At 42.6% G+C, this 22,490-nt stretch overlaps 3 protein-coding genes across 7 annotated transcripts; 2 read left to right on the forward strand and 1 right to left on the reverse strand.

Moving 5' to 3' along the window:
* LOC107264480 (2-oxoglutarate-dependent dioxygenase htyE) lies at positions 1-14,035 on the forward strand. Its single transcript, XM_015732779.2, has 6 exons — positions 1-737; positions 10,365-10,480; positions 11,565-11,680; positions 11,783-11,933; positions 12,321-12,503; positions 12,659-14,035. The coding sequence occupies exons 1-6, from the start codon at positions 644-646 to the stop codon at positions 13,046-13,048; spliced, it is 1,050 nt and encodes a 349-aa protein (XP_015588265.1). The 5' UTR covers positions 1-643; the 3' UTR covers positions 13,049-14,035.
* Positions 14,025-17,446, reverse strand: LOC107264455 (translation initiation factor IF-2, mitochondrial). 4 transcript variants are annotated; one of them, XM_015732737.2, is made up of 11 exons: positions 17,300-17,446; positions 16,885-17,017; positions 16,509-16,816; positions 16,273-16,433; positions 15,961-16,187; positions 15,621-15,891; positions 15,274-15,527; positions 14,926-15,190; positions 14,677-14,841; positions 14,448-14,588; positions 14,025-14,362 (listed from the first exon to the last, which is right to left on the reverse strand). In XM_015732737.2, exons 1-11 carry the CDS (start codon positions 17,302-17,304, stop codon positions 14,190-14,192), a joined length of 2,103 nt encoding a protein of 700 aa, XP_015588223.1. In that variant the 5' UTR covers positions 17,305-17,446; the 3' UTR covers positions 14,025-14,189. The 4 variants fall into 4 exon arrangements, with proteins under 4 accessions (XP_015588223.1, XP_015588212.1, XP_015588194.1 ...); XM_015732726.2 differs by lacking the exon at positions 17,300-17,446 and adding an exon at positions 17,174-17,291; XM_015732708.2 differs by lacking the exon at positions 17,300-17,446 and adding an exon at positions 17,115-17,255 and having other exon boundaries at positions 16,885-17,036.
* Positions 17,447-17,969: 523 nt separating this feature from the next.
* LOC107265192 (tRNA (adenine(58)-N(1))-methyltransferase non-catalytic subunit TRM6) lies at positions 17,970-19,654 on the forward strand. Of its 2 annotated transcripts, XM_025082244.1 has the most exons (2): positions 17,970-18,639; positions 18,775-19,654. In XM_025082244.1, the coding sequence occupies exons 1-2, from the start codon at positions 18,241-18,243 to the stop codon at positions 19,585-19,587; spliced, it is 1,212 nt and encodes a 403-aa protein (XP_024938012.1). In that variant the 5' UTR covers positions 17,970-18,240; the 3' UTR covers positions 19,588-19,654. The 2 variants fall into 2 exon arrangements, with proteins under 2 accessions (XP_024938012.1, XP_015589866.1); XM_015734380.2 differs by having other exon boundaries at positions 17,970-19,654.
* Positions 19,655-22,490: the final 2,836 nt, after the last annotated feature.

Below are 22,490 nucleotides of genomic sequence, written 5' to 3' on the forward strand. Positions count from 1 at the left end.
TTTCCAATCACTTAGTTCCTGCTAGTTCGCCACTTCGTCGAGAGCGTAGCATGTGCCCACCAGTCCACAGCCACGTACACGTCTACCTGCCGCACCATCAGCCCCACAATAAACTCGTCTCGTACGGCTACCGTTAGGGTCGCCGTTTCCGATTGACCATCGTGTGCCATTCGAGCCTCTCGGGGCTGGCTGTGCGTCGTTGATTGATTAATACTGTGATATTATGATCTTTTCCTGGATATTCTAGTGTAACATACGCTCGCGGTTTGTGAGGTGTCTAACGACGTGTGTGTGACCACGCGACTCTAATATCTTCGGGACATTACGCGGGAAGATACGCTTCGGGATTGGCAGACGTTTTCAGAAAGAGAGAGAGAGAGAGAGAGAGAGAGAGAGAAAGAGATTAAATCAGTCAAACGGAAGGAGGAGAGAGTACATTTTGGAAGTGGAAAAGAGAGAAAAGAGAGAGCGCATAAGCTGGATTGAGGAAAGCCAAGAGAAAAAAGAAGAGGAAAATTTTGCAGGCATCATAAAGAAAGAACGAGAAAGTTGTACGGAGCAATAAAGAGAGACGGACGTAGGTGCGTTTCGAGTGTCAGGCTTCAAGGGGAGGAACGGAACGTTTCTTCAGCGGTTGAGAAAGATGAGCTGCAGCAGCGCACCGGTGACCACCAGCAAGACTTGCGAGACTCTCATAAGCAAATGCGAGATACCAATCATCGACCTCGCTCATATGGGTAAGCCGAATATATGTATAAGTCCTAAAATACAATTTCACCGTCGATGTATCCGACAAATAAACTTTTTTCATAAGCTATGCAGATATAAGTGACCAAGAAAATTGTTAACCGCTGCACGTTCTCATCACGCATTCATCAAATACAGCGGCTTCTGGTTTTTCCTTAGATCTGACGAACTAAGCTAAAAAAAGTTTTTTCTGTTTTTTTTTTCTCTTTACCTATATTCTACTTTGCCATGGTAGATGTGTTGTATAAGGGGCTAAGAGCGTGTGTATGCTACTTTCACCGTGAGCTAATGTATGTTCGTTCGTTCGAGCTAATGTACATACGTTCTCATAGAGCTACGAGGAGGAGTCTGGTGTCAGTGACGAGGCACGCTATAAACGTGTAACCTAACATAACGGAGATTCCCATATGCTGCTGGGTCAACGTGATTTTTATGACTTCCTCAAACCTTTATGTTTCACTCGGAATGTACCAGGGGGGCAGTCCACGCGATTGTAGCGGCAAAACAAAACGCAAGAGTTTTCAATAATTGGCGCGCGTTCGAGCGACATCCTGTGACGTGGCGTTTGTGGAATCGCTATTGTTTTATCGCTTCTCCGCAGCGACATTTGTTGCCGTCACATAATAAGTCGATTATCATGTAAAAAAGTTAATGTGGGTCCCGCGCAAGAATGTCGAAAGGGGGACAGACACTTTCACGTCAATTTAAAGAAGACAAGATTCCCTTTGATGGGCTTCTGCCATTAATGACTGCGGTATCAATGTACAGGGTGTTCCGTGGGAAGCTGTTCCAGTTACTCAGCTGTGATTTTTAATAAAATTTAATATAATTAATAAATTTTCTCTATGCAAAGCTATTTAACATTTCCCCTTTCTTGTCTGCGTTAAATAAAAATAACAGCTGATTAGTTCCAGCAGGTTCCCATGGGCTATACCCTGTATAACGAATCATTATCGTTCTTGGCGATATCTCATATCGAACGACAAAGTCAAAGTCACACGTGCTCTGCACAGAGCACGTTGACTATACGATAAGAAAGTCAACCACGTGACATTTCATAGCGTCACGATAGTTATTACAGACGTCATGGATGATAATACAGCGAATTAGAGTGCTTAACGATTTTCGAGTAACACAAGTATAGTATAGCTACTGACTTCAGTGATAATCGTGAAGTAGCCTCTGCTTTGTGCGTCGCGTCGTGCGTCTGTACATACATACATACATTGTGGTGGGTGATCGTGTGCCTGTGAATATGAGAGTGAAGCAAATGTATATCGACGACGCCAAGTAGCGGTTACCTGGCAACGGGCACGATACCGACGCCCAGCGTCTTCGTTCAGCGAAACAGACCGAGCGAGGTCAGAAGCCCCAATCTCTCGGTCTTTCCTCTACAGTCTATAACTCTTTTAACACTCGACGCATATTCGAAAGGACGTTGCCCCAATTGCCTGCCCGTTCCACCCTTCCGACCCTGTCTACCCTGTTTACCCTCTGTTGCTTGCTTCTCTCACCACTCTCGTCCTTCTCAATATTATACGCAGGGCGCAGTCCCGCCGACGCATCTCTCCCACCTGGTGTCACGTTCTCAGCTTCCCACGATGTGCACAGCCGTCTCTGTCCTCCTAGTTTTCTCGTTTACGTTCGAACCAGTTCGAACACGTTCACGGTTAGCACTCGTCGTCCGACTGACCGAGCACTATGATAGGCGCGCGCGAGCTCGCACACGCACACGCACACGCACACGCACACGCTGCTATCTTTATACTATAATGCGTCACGATGAACTGTGGAATTCCGGACATATTCTTACAACTAGAGAAGATGAATGAATCCAGAATAACTTTCGTCGTACTTCCTTTCTCTGTTCGTCTGTCTTTTTGTCTGTCTATTGGCTGGCTGAGTGCGCGTTCTTTCCCATTTTTGATGATCTAGGTCAGAACGGTATGCTGTTCACTGCCATGACTCGAAATTCTTCTTGGTCACGTGTTTCAGTGACTCATTTGGCCCGACTTAATGGTAACGATTCTACCGAATATCGTCGACTAGACGACATATACATACATATAATTATAAATGAACGGTATTTCCTTTTCAAATTTTAATGACGCAAAACTCAACGCTTCAGCGGGCACAGCAATTCAGTTGCAGCTAAGGCATAAATGCTTATTCGTATAAATTATCATGCGCCACATTCACGTATCACAGGCGCATACATTATTTCCAAAGACGACGATTCGAATGAGTTGAAGACAAACGTATGAATTCTGAATAAAAGGATCGTTTTGTTCGAACGAACATATGTAAAATTGCAGCAGATGAGAATGACTAGAAAAGGCGAAACGCGGTGATCGAAAGTCTGCAAGTCGCACCTTGGGACTTAAACGTGCGAGGTCAGAATGTCACGAGGCGCCTCGTCCAGTCTCTATTAGGATTTTCCCCGTAAAACTCGAAACTAGGCGCGATCTATAAGCGCACGAGATTACACATCTTACTGTTTGCTTGTACCACATGACGCATTGCAATTACATAGAGGAATTCATATGAGAAATTCATTCGAGTACAATGCGAATAATGAAGCGAAGAGTGCATATACATAGTATAATAGCATATGTAGCGCATGTAGCACAGGTAGCTTAGGGTAGTATAGGCAGTATAGGCAAGGTAGGTAGTGCAGTTTTAACTGGGAGCAGACGCATTCGTCACACGTGCGCGCGCGCACACGTGTCAGACATGTGGGAAATTCGATGACAGTGATAGCTGGCTCCCTCGTAGGTCGTAGGTGTAATAAAGACCGGATAGGGCCCGACCTTTGATCGAGCTTTAAAAGGCTCTTGCGGCAAGCGACAGCTTCACTGGCTGCGTCGGCGTCGCGACGGTATACCGATTCCCTTCCGTATCGGAGTATCAGAGAGGGACGCGAGAGAGCCGAGTCAGCCTTTCCGTTTGACTTTCGTTCCTGATGCGCTGCTTGGCGCGATTAACCAACAAGGGTCGCAGCGCAGCGAATACGACTGGCTGCTGAGAGACGTGTCTCCTCCATATACACGTATCGTATACACTTGCGTACGTAATTGTACGGGGATTGGATCCCAAGGACCCTTGCCGGAGGGGGTAGCGCGCGCGCGCGCGCGCGAGAGAGAGAGAGAGAGAGAGAGAGAGAGAGAGAGAGAGAGATAAAATGAGATCGTGTTTCTTTCGGGTCGCTTCATGATTTTAAATAGACTGTCGCTTCGCAGCTGCACGCCACCGCTTAACTTCTCCTGCCTATACGGAGAGTGCTAGTCGTGTACGGCGAAGAGCCACTCTGTCCCCCAAGCCCGGTTGTGTATACAACTATACATACTTCTTCTTTCCTTTCCTTCTTGTTTCCCTACTTTGACACATACATAGACACAAAAGCGCGCGCGCACGACTTCAGTAACGTCCCGCGCGTCATCGTCGTCCGTCGTCGGCGTGATTCGACTTACGTAGGAACGTTGAGAAAATTATGTCGACGAAGATCCTCGAGTGCCGTACGCTATATCACAAAATCAGCCTAAAAGCCAATATTAATTTCGAAAATAACGAATCCAGTCTCTGAGTCTCTTGGCCACGTTCGAGAGAGAATCGACGTGACGATCGAGGCTTTCTAGTATACTCTGGGAAAAACGTGTACCCTACTTGGCTCAAACCTATTATACATTTATTTCAGAGCTCAGAGTATGGATTTCATATGCATTGCATATACATGTAGGCCCTTACTCATACCACTCTTTTAGCGTTAAGAGACGTCTATTGGTCGTTAAAAGACAGCAGATAGCAGTCGATAAAAGACGTCTCTTAACGCTAAAAGAGAGGTATGAGTAAGGGCCTCTAAGGGTCTCTAAGAGTCCACGAGTTCAATGTATTTTATTTAACAGATCGAATATCATGAAGTCCCTAGCAAGTCACACATCGTTTTGCGTAAAATGTTTGTTACAAAGTATGCATGTGTTTTGTTTTTCACTGAAATATATTTTATTTTTCTATTTTTCGCATATGGAAAGCCAGCCGCGTTTAATTTGCTAAGGATTGCATTGTTTGCGAACTGTCAGGAGAACACATTGAACTCGTGGGAGCCGACTACACACATGCGTACCTACGCACACGGTACACAGCGTGCGTAAAAAACATTTTTTGAGACAGTGTCGATCTACTCTATATTTATTAGCGCTATTTTATATTTTATATTCTTCAATCGTCCTATGTCTATGACTTTTTCGATTCAATCTCTCTCTCTCTCTCTCTCTCTCTCTCTCTCTCTCTCTCTCTCTCTCTCTCTCTCTCTCTCTTTTCCTCGTGATTACTCCGGTGCTGTTATCAAAAAGTAGAGAAAACTTCCGTTAAACGGGCAATCGGTATATTATCTCTCGAAGTTTCCGAGAATGGCGGAATGAATCGAATCTCAGCCGATATTCTTCGAGTTTGGGACACACGGCAGAAGACTGGAAAGTTCATAATAATTATTATACCGTGAGCGTTGCGCTCTCTTTTCTTCTCCTCAGTGACAGAGACAAATGGGATCCGAATTCTAGATCGCGAGTCGCAATGAGTTGCGTCGTTTAGAGTCGCATCGGCACGCCTTCCTTCTAGTCGATTATTTTCCGCGAGATCTCGAAATAGAAAAACAACTGCACAATGCCCCGAGGATGCTCGCGCTCTCTTACTTTCGAGACACCATGTAGCAGTTACTATGCGAGTCTCCTTCCGCACCGTTCTCTGCTTCTGTAGCCTGGGATAGGCCTTGTTTCTTCGAATGATACCTGCGCTGCAGTCGTCGATGCGCGGGGTACTCACTCATTGTGTTGCGCCTCTATTACCGATGCAGCAATGCAAGTAGCAGCGAGCCGCCTGGCGCACTCGTGAAGCGACGGCACATTGTTGGAAGACGCGGGAAGAGCAGCAGCCTGTAGCAGCCTGTAGCAGCCTGTAGCAGCCTAACAGCGCTGGGCCGTGACCATTGCAAAACTTGCAAAACCAACGTTCACACTTGCACATATGTAGAATGCGCTAGATCCTTTTCATTTCCACGACTGCAGATCTACTGTTCGACATTTTAATCTCGGGTGCTCGTACTTGTCTCTATTTTTCTCCTCCTCTTCTTTTACATTTCTTTCCATTATTTCACTATCAAAGAGTAGAATCATTCGTGATTATTTGTGGCTTCCTCGTGTGTGCATTTGTCGATGTATGAAAAATACAAAAGTAGAGGGGTGGCCTGGATTTGGCATGGACAAAAATTAGTCGCTACTCGCACGTTGAATACCCCGTCGTAATGTCGGATGCGTGTAACACGATCCTGCTACCGCAGGAGGAGAGCCTCGTGACGTTACTGTATTGTATATGGCGGCGAGAGCGAATGGCCCTCCCCTCACGGAACAACGGAACCAGAGGCTAAAGGCTAAAGGCTAAAGGCTCGAGGCTCGAGGCTCGAGGCTCAAGGCGTATCCCTGCGTGTGTGCAGTGCGCGCCAATTCAATTAGTGCAAGACTACGAGTGGACGGACTTCTGCATGGGGACGCGGGGTTTCGTTCAGCGGATGAACCTACTGGACACACGGATCAAGACACAAGCTATTAAATTAGGAAGAAAAGCAGCGGCCGACGAAAGAGGCACAACATGCTGTCGTCCTAGGGACAGGCTCAGGAATGTCTCTGGCGACGCACACGCGTCTGCGCGGGGCCGACAGGAAACGCGATTCAATGCCAATCTGCGATATGGGGCTCCGTGATATCAGCGCTCGAAATACGCCTCGGATAATCGTTTGATCGAGTGTGCGGTCTTATCGATTATTTCAAACGATTAGGAAGAATTGAAATAATCGGTTTTTCAGAATGTCTCGGACGGAGAAATCTGGCGTAAATAAGTTTTGTGCGGAGCAACAGCGCGCGCTTTGAGACGATTTTAAAATTGTTACTTCATTGAGACTGACAAGGGGGGGGGGGGCCGCGTGGGAGAGAAGAGGATGGTGGCACAAACTTTAATATGGGATATATTCGAGCGGCGGAAGTCACAGCGGCAATAAGAAATAAACGTGCGTTACGGAACAAAGACGTTGAAATATCGAATTGCAAAAAATGTTTGTCCATGAACGTGCTTCTCTGTCCCCGGACACGCATGCCTGGACACATATGCACGTACGTTGATATATCGCAGCACGACGTACGATTCATCGAAATCTCATAACGCATCGAGATCGTCTCTTATCGAGGCTGTCTCTGCCTATATTTCGACACGCCGTTGTACATATTATATTATACATACTTACATCTTCGCTATACACTGGTGGTGTTGCGACATCAGAATCTGATTTTGACAGATACGGAATTTTAATGTTAGAAATTCTACCACACGTTGTTTGGTAACGTAAATATAAATATATTAGGTACTATTCCATTAGGTATAATTACACTGACCGTCAGTTGAGTATAGTATGCGATGCTTAAGTATACTATATATTTATTTCTTCTTATCGGTTAATCTGATTGTGAAACTTTAATGTTGCGGTCGGACTGTATAGGATAGTATACATAACCAAGACGGGGGACGGTCTGCCGCTATCAGGAGCGAAGCAATCGTTTCGAGAATCTACGTTGCCGGTATTGATTGTGATTCATTGCTCGATAACGATGCCAATGACGACTAAGATGACTGCGACATCTTCATAAGAGTTCCAACGAATGTGCACACATAGGCATGCTTGACATTTTGTTACGCTATATACAGGCAGGGTATCCCAGAACTACTTTTGGAGCGGAAAGTGGCCGATGGCTGGAGGTGCCCTGAGTACCCTTCCGCAAACCGTTTGCCAAAATTCGCAATAGCTTTTAAATGAGAAGCATTTAAGTGGGAGCAATCAGAACGAAGGATTTCCGCGGGTCATAGCAGCGCGGTGGGAGGTACATAGACTCACGGATGCCCAATATAGCTGCTGTGCAATAGCTTCCCACAAATTCCGGGCTCAGCAATTGTTTCACGGGCCTGTTTTCGCACATCATCATCTCGATACACTCGTAGTGTCTAGCGACACATCATCGCATAAATTTACAGCTTTTACGTAACGATTCACCGTTCGGGGACAAAAGATATGACAATTTACGAGCGTCACTTCCAACGAGCGCGTGTCGCGCCTCTGGTCGACGTGTCTGTAGAATTGTACAAGTTAATCATTGGTAGAGCACTACACCTAGCGTAACGTAGCGTTACTTTTCGCAGACAATAATATCGACTGCCGTTCAACGTTCAATTATAAAAACGATATCGTGCAGCGCTACACACATCTTGCATTGTCGGCATAATGCAATGTAAATTTCTCTACCCGACATATTCATCAACTCTGCTACTTTTTAAGTGTCTTACCGTTATTCGGCAGCATACTTATAGGCATACCGAGATTCGAGGATCCATCCAAAAATGGACCCCTTTACTCATTATTTTTCGGGAAACGAATGAAATGTAAAAAGATCATCGGTGGCTTTCTCAATTATTGGGACCAAACCGCAATATCTATCTCGCTCCAGCGGGCAACTGGACCGATATACAATACATATATATATATGTAGATAAAAATGAAATTCACCACAACGGTATATTATACATATATTCATTAATTGTCTCTGATGAATTGGCAAGAGACAATTTCGACTCGGAGCTGTGTAACTATTGCTATGTAAGAACAGCGACCGAGCGGTGAGACTCCACAGACGACGACTTTCGCGTAGCGCGTGTCCAAGAAGTTGTGAGTTGAAGAAGTTGACAGCGTCAAAGGCGCGTTAAAAATAATTCAGGAACGCAGAATTCGGTCGCGCGTATGGCTTATAACTGCACGGTCATGAGTGTTCCAGACGATTGCCTTTCTGTTCGATTAACATATGTACGACGATATAACCGCGAATCCAAATTACAAATCTCCGTCCGGCTCCGAAGGAGATCAGCGCGAGGAGGACTGGTTGCCGTTTGTTTTCTATATGCAAATCTCACGTCTATCCTCGATAGACTAATGCTTAGAACATTTTACGAGCAAGGTCTCCCCTTCGTTTGAGGTCATCGTCGTCCTGACGCACACGGCGGTTACTGTTCGACGAGAGACGTTAACACGCCTGGCCCTTTTTAGACTCCAACTAAAGATCCCATGGCACGCGCCTACCACTTGTCCTAGAAGCCGCCTGTGCACTTTGTAACTCAATCAACTTGATTGGCACTTCCTCGCGAGTCTAACTCTCATTTGCACGGGCCAAGCGTGTTAACGTAGTTGCACAAGGCTCATTGTCAGTGTGATACAGTATACACATAGTACGCATGGTACGCATAGTACGCTTGCGTCATCAACTGATGCTTGGAACTGTTCGACCTACTATTTCTTCCTTCAGCTATATCCAATAGCTGGATCCCCACTCCACTGCATATTCTTTAAATCAATCTCATTCCACTGAGGAATATCTCCGTCAAAATATTTGCCAGTTAAACGTCTGAAACATGAATCACCTTTAGACGGGAAATATTGATATACGCACGTTTATGGAAACTAATCGCGAGAAAGAGAGTCTGATCCCGACGCGACGTACCTTCGCGGGAGTGTATGATCGACGCATGCTGCATCTTTAATCCAAGAAAGATTCGGTAAAATAAGAAAAATGAAGGATCGACGGAGCGATACTACTTGAAACGCGCTACAGTTAGTCGCGATTAATACTGCGTATCAGAGTACTGGCGATCCTCACCAATCGAAATCCATTAAGGGGTTAGGCTACTGTGAAATTTTCAAATTTTCGAAATTTGTTTGTCTTTAGAAAACACTTTGGAGTGTTTAGAATAATATGCAAAAGGTTCCATGTAGATATTCAAAGTATTTTTTGAGTTATAGCGCTTGTAGCGAAGGAAGAATTTGACGCGCAGGTAGACGACTAGCGCTCAAACTTTAAACGCGTTTTGCTCAAAACTATATTTTTCAAAGCGGTGTACAGGATATCTCGGGCTGTGATTCGACTTCATGAATCGACTTGAAATTTGGTACGCATGTTCAGAGGAATACCAGTTTAGACGTGACGGACGATTTTGGCAATACATTTTTTTTGCAATATTTATTAATAATCATAACACGCATTATAACTCCGAAAACGGCGAAAAAAGTTGAGGAATTTTTTTCTCGTAACCTAAAACGAAAAAGAGAAAAAGCTCTGTCACGCTACAGCTAATATCATGTAAGTAGTTAATGAGGATATTTTTTATTTTTGATTCAGATCAACCATATTTGCGAAATCGTGTACACCGACTGATCGCACGCGGAAAATATCAGCCGACGCGAAGAATAATAACGTGTGGAAATTTCAATATTTTTTGATGAAAATATTTACGCGCACTCCTTAAGTTATACGTAAAAACATATTAAGAATTTGAAAATATTGCGTTTGTAGTTTTTGATCGCGCGTTACCGTTAGTCGATGTATTTAAGCTGACTAATTGGTGCGCGTACATGGTGCTCTCTGCTTCTACAATCGCAGTGTGTTCATTCGTACTCTTCATTGGCGAGGAGGTACCATTAACTGTTTCGTAATAATTGAAGGAACGACTCTTAATTAATTGCTGATGTTTTTCAGGTACCGAAAGGTGTCCACAAAAGGGCGTCGTCAAACAAGTTGGTTCGAAATTGGTACGAGCCCTCTCCGAGAAGGGATTGGCTCTTCTGGTGAATCATGGAATTCCCGACTGCAAGGTACTTCTTACCATTTTTATCTCTTTTTTCTCTCAAAAGTTGAGTTTAATAAACTCAACTTTTTAAGGGCTCCATATATTTTTTTGTCTAGTTTTATCCCGGCGAAAGCAAAAATTTTATATACACCCTTCCTCTCTGCAGCTTCTGTCTGCCGAGAAGATAATTAATTAATTAAAGGAACGACGATCCTCTGTAACTTGAAGGCCCCTGATAGACGTCACGTTAACAGCCCGTGACTCCCAGAGTCAGATGGATCGACGAGGGATCTTCGTAATTAATCGGGATGGATCTTCGTAATTAAAAACTCATCGGTTGTTCCGTCATTGCCATTTAATCCTCAGGCTCTCTACTTTCGATGATTTCTTGATTATTGATCGATTCAGGATTTTGTGTTTTTGAGTGGGGACGAGTGTTTAACATATTGCGCCACACATGTTTCCAAAGCCACGATTGGCCGAGAGTCCTTGAATCATCGTGCAATTTGAATTTGTTCAATTTGTTCAATTTGCGCAGATAATAATGCTCTTCTGTTCTGATATCAATGGTAAAGATCCAATCCGGTATTTTGTGTCGTTTCGGCTGCTTATGTTACTTACTGGCGAAGAGACACGGACCGCGTGGGTCGTGCGCGACTCATGTACGGTCGATGGCCAATTCGGCACTTTCGTTGCTCTAATCCAGGCGGATAGCGGCGCGCGAGACTTTACGAAAACGAGCTATGCCATCGCCAGCTCTTTCTACAGGTGCTTCCGATCGACGCTATCGACATTGATTACCACCCGTGCTCTCAAAATAATGAGAAGTTAACTCGACGAGATCCCGTCGCGTCTTACCGCTACATAGCCAATAGTTTCGCACCTCATCGTGTCGTCATTGTAAAATAGAAGACACGGGACTGCTGAGAAGATCTCAGAAAAATGCCATTTAATATCCGTCCTTTGGTTTCGAAAAGAAAGTATTTACAAATTTGGCATTTACGCACTGGAACATGGGTGATGAAGGATGGAGACAGTCCTTAAGAGTTGCAAGGTTCAATGGAATCTCTCTGTATAGTACATCGTACGTGTCTATGTTTTGATTGTAGATGAAGGCGGTCTACAGGGCCCTGGACTCCTTTTGCGAGCTACCGGAAGAGGAGCGTGCCAAGTATAAGCGGACATTGCCATCGAATCACGGCTACGTAAGGCCTGGACTCGAGGAGTGAGTAACAGTGCAATATTCTTCTAAAGCTGCTGTAGTAGCCCCTCGTGGCCCGGCTCGAACGACGATCTAAATTGTCGTTTGAAATTGTGTCACGAGCAGGTTCTCTAAGGAGGACGACGAGGAGGCGCGACATACTTTCAATGTGACCGGAAGCGGTGGTGTGCTCCCGGAAGCGGAGGTGCCCGGGTTCAGGTCGGCTGTCGACGAACTTGCCCGGGACTTCAAACAATTATCGGCCATGTTGCTCACTGTATGTAATCTGCAGTAGATACAAAGGAACTCAAAGGAAATCAAATCTACGCTAGAATCTAGATTCTCTCGAATTAAGATTAAAGTGACGACACTTAATTTTTAAATAAGAGCCCAATCTAATCGTCATTCAAAAAGCACAAAAAGACAGACATTTATATTACCATGAGTATACTACAACAAAATTTCTTATTCAAGGATAAAACGCAATTTCATATGTATCTGGAATGTGTGGGCACTCTACTCCACTCCACTCCACTCCACTCCCGCGCACATGTTATACATGTTATATATACCTGCCTAGAAACCTCCAATATGTTATAGCTAAAGATTGTGCGTGCGTCTCTCACTGCCGAATACGACTCGTTAAACGAATTTTCAATTACAGGCCCTCGCAGTGGGACTGAACAAATCACAGGACTTCCTGCTTTCGAAGCACAGTCAGATGTTGGGCCAGGATAACGTTTCCACTCTAAGACTTCTCTATTATCCGCCTTTGGGTGTCCCGGTGCCTGGATTATCACGCTGCGGAGCGCACCAAGACTACGGGACATTTACTTTGCTAGCTCAGGTACGTCGCCATCGTCTTATCGTCAGCCTTGCTGCTGCGCGCCCTCATTAACGTAAAGTCTGGACTCGCACGCTTTCAATTCGTGTGTGGCGCGAGTTTTCATTCTTTGTTATGCTGCTCACTTGATTCTCTAAATGTTGTTGGCTCACTTGCAGGATTGCGAGGGTGGACTCGAGGTTCAGACGCCACACGGTGAACGCTGGGGACGTGTGGGACATTTGCCAGGAGCCATTTTGGTGAACACCGGTGATATCCTGGCCTGCTGGACAAACGATCAACTGCCGGCGCTGCGTCATCGTGTTGTCGTGCCCGAGCATTGTGGCCGTGGACGACACTCCATTGCTTTCTTCGTTCATCCCGATAACGAAATTCTGATAGAGCCCATCGATACAAAGCTGATACAGTTAACCGGACAGGAAGCGGCGGCGGCAGCGGCGACGGCGACGGCGATAACGGCACCATGCCGTCTTCAGAAGAAGAAACGTGGCGTTCTCACGGCATATCAACATCTTCAGCGTCGATTTCGGGAGACCTATGCGTCATAATCGCGCAATCCACCTTGCTTGCTTTACGTGCAGTCGTCGGATCATTCGATATTGCAATGCTCGGTGCGATATGGCCTACAAATACGAGAGAATATCTGTACTTTAGCACCTACCACGGATTAGAATATACATATAGGCATTTGACAATTCTTTTGTATTTCTGCTCTTTTCGAATTTATTCGAGCAATTTTCTTCGCTCAACTTTTTCAAGAATTTTAATAGACGATGCGATACGTCCCGCAGTTCAATTCGAGTATATATCTCTTTTTATGAGCATCATTATAGAAATTATTAACAACAACAAACGTAACCGCCTGAAGAAGGTAGTTCTGCAATAGAGTTGAAAGGCTTGTGAAGCGTAATGCTTTATATACTATGATGGCATGCACAAGTATTTGTTGCGGATGTTCTATAGATATAGAAATATAAATTCTTATTTACGCGACATTTGAATATATACATTGCGGTGGTGCATTCGAGGCCATATCGTGTAAGTAGGCTTGTTGTACAGCTTATTATTTGAGGCCATTTTGTAATTGTTATATTAATAGACAATTGGTTTTGTGTGGGTGAACGTAACAAAATAAGAGTTGGAATTTTGGAAAGAGAAGAAAAAAGGATGTACGGGTCGATAGGTGGACGCGACCTAGATGGTTGCGTTATTCTGTTCGAAACAAACGATTGCGCGTGTTGTTTTACGTAGAGCAAATTGTTACTGTGAAACAAAAATTATGTAAAGAACTTGTCACCCAATCTGACGAATATTCGTTAAGTATCACCACAAGTATTATTTTGGCCTTTGTATTTAATTCGTGACGAATGCGAAAGCTTAATATAACTCTCTGTGTCTCTCGAAACTGTGCTGTACTACGTGCATAACGGAGGGAGGCAGGGAGGATGAGTGTACGCGCATGCGCGTGTGTATGAGTGTCTATGCATTTTTGCGGACGTGAAATCACGAGCAACAATACACAAATTTGTACTTAATCTTGATTTTTATTACCTACTCATTTTGCAATAATGTCGGGTAATTTATAAATGGTCATTATTCGGCAGGTACGTGTTATGTACAATGATTACTACACTATCACTTGTTGCACACGTGCGACTGACTGCAGGACCTTTTAAATAGGCGTTTAAATTAAAATCCTGGATCCCAATCGGTCTCTTGTTTTTTTTCATAAATTCGAAAACACAAGAGCGTATCGCCAGGTTTAAATAACACTGTTGGATCATCTAGTCTCAGACCACATTCTACTCCCTTCTTAATCGAGTCCACTTCATTCTTTAGATGCCTCATGGATTTCAGTTTACCTGTTGAGATACGGTTTACGCTGATTTTCCGTTTTCTTGGTATTTATACCGTGTGTGTATATATATGTATTATTAGTCAGCTTACCTGTATAAATAATTTCATTTTCACGCATCAAACGAAACATTTCGGACTTTTTGAGAACACCTTTTGTACATCTGCAACCTGCCACAGGTATTTTCTTTCTACCTTCGGACACTTGGAATTCTTGTAACACGTTGGCTTCACCTATCGACATGTATATGTGTTGTAATAAAAAACTGAATTTCGAATAATTCCGTACTACTTCACACTGCAACGTGGTGCCACACTCTACCTAGTAATTCCTCCGCTGTCGTCATTGGGAGTTTATTATTTATTTCAGTTTTTAGATCATCCACGAGTTTATATATGACATTATGTGGTCGTATTTGGACGCCACACTTCCTTGCCAGATCCTCAATTGTCTTTGGTGCATTCACATTGAAATTGTAGATAATAGCTGCAATTTATAGAAATAAGGAATTGCAGGTCTGTGTATCGTACCACGTGATTTCGCAATTTGCAGAGGAAAATGTCAAGTCACCGTCAAAAGTTTCGGCCAATTCGACATCCGTTTCGCAGACGGGACCGACGCCATAATGAATAACGTTGAGTCGACATTTGTCATTGCCGTTTGTATAAGTCTCGAGAACGTCGAGTATAGCTTCGACGGAACCGTCGACATCGCCCTTAATAACGACGTTAACCTTGGGGACGTTGTCATCTTTTATCTCCTTTTCTCTAGGACCTTCGCGCTTCAATTTGCGTCGCCCCATCGCCCTTCTTTTTTCCAACAGAGTCTTGTACTCCTATGAAATCAATGTGAGCTCTTTATGACTCTTGACAATTTTGGGGAAATAGTGTTAATCTATCAATGTTTTTATATACTAACAGTAAGATAGTCCTGATGTTTTTTGTCGGCCGCTTCCTGTTGTTCCAACGATTTTTGATGAGATAATCGAGCTTCCCTGTACCTGAGAACTTGGTGCGCGCGTTTCTCGTTTTCAACCTCGATGATTTCGTCGCCCGCAGACGGTAACACACGCCATCCAATTATTTGCACCGCTTCGGCTAATTTTGCCTCGTTGACCAGCTTACCAGAATCGTCAAACATTGATCGTACTTTGGCCCACGCGAGACCGCTGACTGATATTAGAAATAATTTGAATGATGAGTTTAGTTGAGTTAATGGAGATGGTAATTAATGTGCTCTATAACCAGGTAATGCCAAACAATTACCAAGAACCGCTCCCCTTCTGAGTGTACCGCGCTGAATCAGTGCAGTGGACAACTTTCCCCGTCCAGGATGATTAGTGGATTCTATCACGATGCCTTCTACCAATCCAGTTGGATCTCCTTTCAACTCCATTACCTCCGCTTGAGCGGCTATGGCTTCGGTTAGATTAGTCAAGTTTGTACCCTTTAACGCGGAGATATTAATACTCTGAATATCGCCACCCAAGTCTTCAACCAGAATTCCATGTTGCGCCAACATTTGCTGAGTTCTTTCCTAAAATTACATTAAATCTATAACGTCGAGTAAGTTGCGAGTATCGGGATTTGTTTCTCGTTTACCTACAATGTCGGCTTCCGGCTTGTCAATCTTGTTGATGGCCACTATCACTGGAACATTTGCTTCTTTTGCCATTTCTATACTCTGCACCGTCTGATCCATTACCCCGTCATCGGCGGCCACCACTAGAACCACGATATCAGTCGCACTGGCTCCCCGTGCTCGCATTGCGCTAAATGCGGCATGTCCCGGTGTATCCAAAAATGTCATCCTCTCCCCGGTATTTAATGTTACTGAATTCATATATCGAGAAAAGTTACTTCAGGTGCATCCCCGTATTTTGTTAAATCCTTCGATTCAGTACAATGTCGAGCGAACCATTAAATGCTCCAATGTGCTGCGTGATGCCACCAAATTCTGACTTTACTACAGATGTGTTACGTATTGAGTCGAGTAAAGTTGTCTTGCCATGATCGACATGACCCATTACGGTAACCACTGGATGTCTTTTAATCAGGAGATGAGATTTAGCTTCGGTCCTGTTTAAATTGACAAATTTATTATTATATCTATTGGCACATATAGTCAGTCAGTCAGTCAGTAACATGCGTTACCGTTTAACGGCATCAACATCCATATCCTCTTGTTGTTTCTTGTCATCCTTGCGAGTGGGATGTGATACAATCTTAAATTTTGCACCAAGTTTCTTGACCGTTTCTTGTATCACAGCAGAATTTTCAATGGGTTTATTTTTTTTGTAATGAAAAAATTGATCAGAAAGTGATAATGCTTCGAATACATCTGCAATGTCTCTTTGCATAACATTGGCAATATCAGACACTGTCATATTTTTCCATATATCAACAACCAATGTATTCTTTTTCTTCAATTTTAATGCCAAAGGATTATGTTGTTCTTGTTCCTGTAAACAATAGAAAACATGTATGCACAATAAATGATTTTAAACCGGAACGGGTGCTGCATTAGTACCCTTTCTTGGTTAACTTTTCTTTGTTTGAGAAATATAGGCGTTGTTCCATACGAATGACATTGAATGCAGCAGCATACGGGTAAAAAGGAATTTTTGATATTTTTAATTTCGCCCAAAATTCGTCTAGTTGACCTGAAATTTACAACAAGGGCTACGTTAAGTTAGGTTATGTTGGTATTGTCAACTGAAAAAGTCAATTATTCTATCATCTATATCATTAAGATACTACTTAAGGTTTGGACTGACGATAACGTGGTACTGTGTATCGTATACGTAGAATATATCCACCTGTGTTTCAGAAAAATTTTGACTACCGATGCCGCCATATTCATCGACTACAAGCGACTACGAGCAACTACGAGAATAAAAAGCAGTATAGAAATAACTGAAATGTAAGTATACTGAAACACGTACAGCATTGGTGCGGGGCGTGCAAAGAGAAATAACGAGGAAACCGGTCAATGGAGTACGCTTTCTCTATCACACATTGTACAGTCTCTGAAAAAGTTTAAACTGAGTGAAGCTGATTGTGCGATAAAGCACTGCGCACGGGGAGGGCTAACAACATAATCCAACATAACATAACCGGAAATAGAGGCACACATATTTTATTTCGAAAACTGCGAAATATTTTTATTGTTATTTTTACAAAGGTTTACAGATCATTTCACCGCAGTGAAGAGTGATTCTAAAAGACTCATCGCAACTATTATTTGATACATAAAACTACAGGAACCCAGATACGTTCCCGCTGTTATGTCGACGGGACAATATTTTTGCACAGCTTGTACACCACATGCACAGTTCATTTCGAAAAGAACAATAGCTGTTAGCCAATTGCGTATTAGGTTCAAAAGAAGACAAGTACAACGATTGGTTACCAGCTATTCACTTTTCGTATTTTCACTACATTTAAGTTACACAATCGACCTCCTGTATGTGAGACCGTGCGTACGGCCTTCAGTATTCCTATATCCTCAGTGGCCTCGATCAAAAGAGGTCTCGACTTATTTTCGAACAAACCAAGTACATAAAAAATGCCAGAACAAACAGATTTAATCTAAATCATACGAAACAAGTAATTATGGCACAGATTATTAGGGTCGATTTTACCACAAAGAATCAGATCTGATCCGCAGAAAATAGCCAGAGTAAATACGCGATTATTACGACTGTAGTCCGTAAAGGCTGTGAAGTTGCCTTAAACAATGGTAGAAAGAGACAGGAGACGTAGACGTAGCCCTAACTTAACGTAACCTAATAGTTTGCAATAATTTGTCATATACATAGCTTGTAGAGAAGAGAGAGCATTGAAAAATTGTTATTGTTACGTGCTGTAGACTGTGTAGAAGACAATGTCTGCTGCGGATACTTTGAGGCAGGACATTATCGCTGTAGGCAGCTATGTCATTGTACAGCGACAAAAATATCGAAAATTGTACAAGTTACCTGCAGAGAATGGTGGCGGCAACATGTTAGCATTAGGAAAGGAGCGGGTTGAGATGAGTGCAATCATTGGAAAGCCCTTTTGGACAACATTTAAAATGATACCTACTAATAGTAATAAAAAGTTGACAAATGGAAAAAGTTATAGACTGGAGGAAGTGCATGCAGCTGAATCATTGGATGATCTCAAGGATTTGCTTCCAAGTGGTATGGACAATAGAAAAATAACAGACGATGGTACTTCGCAAAAGCTTTCAACACAAGAAATTATGGAATTACGTGAAGCGGGCAAGTCTGGAAGGGAAATAGTCGGTAGCCTTATAGAAAACAGTCAAACTTTTTCAGCAAAGACGAAATATTCGCAAGAAAAATATTTGAGGAAAAAGGAGCGCAAATATTTTTTGTACTTGACCATCCATAAGCCAACTATCCATTTGTTACAGGAAATATACTTTCAGCAGGATCATGTTAAAATTGGAAGTTTACGAATGGATTCACTTGCTCAAATACTGTCCTATTGCGATGTGAAATCTGATGGACTTTATTTACTGTACGACAGTGGATCTCAAGGTTTAGCTGCAGCTAGCTTGTTGACTAGAATCGGTGCCAAGACATCCGGCAGATTGGTTTACTTGCATCCTGGTAATATGGCCCAAACAACTTTGATTCGTGCAATGAATTTTTCCAACGAGCAAATAAATAGATTATCTACCGTCAACATTTACAGTTTAATGCGAATGTATTATCAGGATGCTATGGAATCTAAAGAAAGTTTTGGAAGCAGAGATGCAAGCGGAGACTCTTCAAAATTGGTCGATCCTGATTCTCCCGAAGCACAAATTCAATGTAACGACAGTCCAAATCTGTTGAAACGAAAACATTCTGATGCAACAGTGAGTTCGATGGTTCCTAAGAAAAAACCAAAGTGGTTGTCAGAGACACAGAGTGCAGTGGACTTATTAAAGAGTTGTAAAGTTGAGGGTTTAGCCATTCTGGCAGCCAAGGAACATCCTCTTAATATTGTGAAAGGATTGTTACCATTTCTTGGAACTTCAAGACCTTTTGTGATATTTCATGCCTATCGCGAACCCTTACAAGAAGTCTATGTCATGCTCAAACAAAGATGTGACGTGATGAATATTCGTTTACTTTCAAATTTTTTACGATCGTATCAAGTACTTGATGATAGAACTCATCCAGATATTTTAATGAATGACGTGGGTGGTTATTTGTTGGTTGGTTACTTGGTAAATTAATTTTTGTAATTCATGTACTCGAGAGAAATCTAAGGATGAAATAGATATATATGGGAAAGTAGTATTATATGTTGTAATAATATTTTTTCTCCTCTCCCGTCTTCATTCACAAGGATACGCCTGTGTAATATAAAAATAATCGTCAAGAAGAAATGACGATTTTTATTATTTAAAACACCAGCAGGATCACTAAGTCGCGACCGACAATGCGATTCAAATCACACAGCTGATATTTATGAGAGCCCTTGATATGTTTGGTAGTTGATATATGTCTTTGATTGAAATATGGTCTTTCATGGTTTCGTCTCGTTATTATTATTAGTTGATTTTTTTTGTAAACCTAATCCGTTTATTCTTAATCTCATTTACACACATACATATTTTGTGAGTGTCCTACGTCTTCCTGTAACATCTACCATTCATCTACCAAGAGATGCGGAGAGTAGGACGACGGATTTTCATGATCTAGAATAGCAATAATTTGATTCCAAACACAAAATTCAACGAGTGCTTATAACTTTTATTTCGGTTTGAATGGAGTTTTGTAATTTAACAAAATATATTATTAAGGCTGCTTTCTAGCTGGATTAGCTATATATATTGTGTGACGTCACAAGCGAGGAAACGTATTTTCCGTTATTCTCCTTCATTTCTAAATGATTTAGCAAAATCTTTGATGAGCCCGCTTCGTTATGCGATACGGCTGGCGGCTCTTCTCAATTTAAATTTTACTATCTTGAGAATCCAATAGATGGCGGTAGCTATTCCTCGCCGTAGGGCTTAGTAACGTGAGCGATTTGCGGGGCCTGTGAGCCCGCTTCGTGCTTTCTAGCTGGATTAGCTATATATATTGTGTGACGTCACAAGCGAGGAAACGTATTTTCCGTTATTCTCCTTCATTTCTAAATGATTTAGCAAAATCTTTGATGAGCCCGCTTCGTTATGCGATACGGCTGGCGGCTCTTCTCAATTTAAATTTTACTATCTTGAGAATCCAATAGATGGCGGTAGCTATTCCTCGCCGTAGGGCTTAGTAACGTGAGCGATTTGCGGGGCCTGTAGCATAGTATCGTCGTGTCAGAACCACATGCATACATATAGTATACATATGTATACATATGCATACATATAGTATATATAACCAAGTTTGCTGGCGAAGAGCTAAGCCAGCCCAGACGCTTGGCTCGACTCGCTATATACAGGGTGTTCCGAAACTACCTGACCCGGTGGGTATGGCGGTGTTCGGGAGGCTTCACTGATCACGAAAATGATCTTCCTTTTGTCCGGAAGCTCTTAGTTTTTAAATGGGAGCAGGTCAAAGTTGACCAATCAGAGGGAGGCGTCAAGAGGAACGTAGGCACCTGCGAACTCTGAATTTTCTTCCCTCGCTTTTGTTTCTCGGTGGCTTCGGGCAGGATGACGTCAGCTGAAGACATGCCTATTGGAAACAAGAAACAAGCGAGCCACCGAGAAACAAAAGCGAGGGAAGAAAACTCAGAGTTCGCAGGTGTCTACGTTTCTCTTGACGCCTCGTTCTGATTGGTCAACTTTGACCTACTCCCATTTAAAAACTAAGAGCTTCCGGACAAAAGGAAGGTCATTTTCGGGATCAGTGGTGCCTCCCGAACACCACCATACCCCGTTGGTCAGTTAATTTTGGTACACCCTGTATACGCATTTTAGCGGGAATTATGAAAAGAGAATTTTTTTGGATCAGTGAAGCCTCTCGAACACCGCCATACTGACCGGGTCAGGTAGTTTCGGAACACCCTGTATATATACATATACTCTTTACGCCACTACGCTTCTAGCCGTTCACGAGGTAGCTAGTTAAAAAATGATAGTACCTACAGACGGTACAGCTTGCAGAAAATGTTGGTAACAAGCTGAAAAAGTTGTATTTTATTTGTTATTAACAATTTAATTGTTTAAACGACGAACTTCGGTTGATAAGATTATATTTTATGCTTTTCAATGTAAGAACATTTAACACCTAATACTAGGTTCGTATCATTCGTATATCATTAGTCAGTCACTCGTTAGTCGTTTAGACAATTAAATTGCGAATAACAAATTAAATATAACTTTTTCAGCTTCGTACCAAAACTTTCTACAATCTGTACGCATTATATTATTATTTTTTTAATAATTAGCATAGACTGTCGCAAAGACTAATATTGCAAAAGTAACGGAATATTAGAATATTTCTTACAAGGAGAGTCTCCAACAATCGGACTTTTGTAATCTTTTTTACTCATCGTACGTGAAGTTGAGAACACGAATAATAATTTCCCAAAGCAGTTCTATGTCATATTAAAAAATTCTCAAAAAAATCGACTTTGAGTCTTGTCAGTCCGTATGTGCACCAAATGTGTCACAATATTTAAGCAGGCCGCTTAACGCACCCGGTAACGCTTGAGCCTAGCGAGCGCGTGGTTGCTGGTTCGAGTCTCAGTTGTAGCTTTTTTTTCCATCCAGTTCGCATAATTACGTCAGTTAAATATAAAAATCACCAGATCTATACCAATTCACAGATATATAATTGTAATCTTCAATGAAAATCGCACGTTTTATTTTTAATTATCTCGAGCTTCAAAAATTGCACTTTTGAATGTAAATATCAATGTTTAGCTACCAGTACTTATAGCAAACAAGATTTTTAGAGCGGAAATGAAAAATGATGGAATTCTCTTTACTATAAAAGCAACATGATAAGAAAAGTAATGGGGTCGAAGTACTGAATACGTACAACTCACCGGAGTTGGTGCAGCTAATCCGAGAAGGCCGAGAACCGTATCCAGAGGACACTCGGGTGGGCACTGCACTAGGTCACAGCACTACACGTCCAGAACACGCACAAAAAATCCACAGAATTTCCTGGATATCGCGAGAGAAACGCGAGA

This window comes from Cephus cinctus, unplaced genomic scaffold (assembly GCF_000341935.2).
Source record: "Cephus cinctus unplaced genomic scaffold, Ccin1 Ccin1_scaffold0013, whole genome shotgun sequence".
Classification (NCBI taxonomy): domain Eukaryota; kingdom Metazoa; phylum Arthropoda; class Insecta; order Hymenoptera; family Cephidae; genus Cephus; species Cephus cinctus.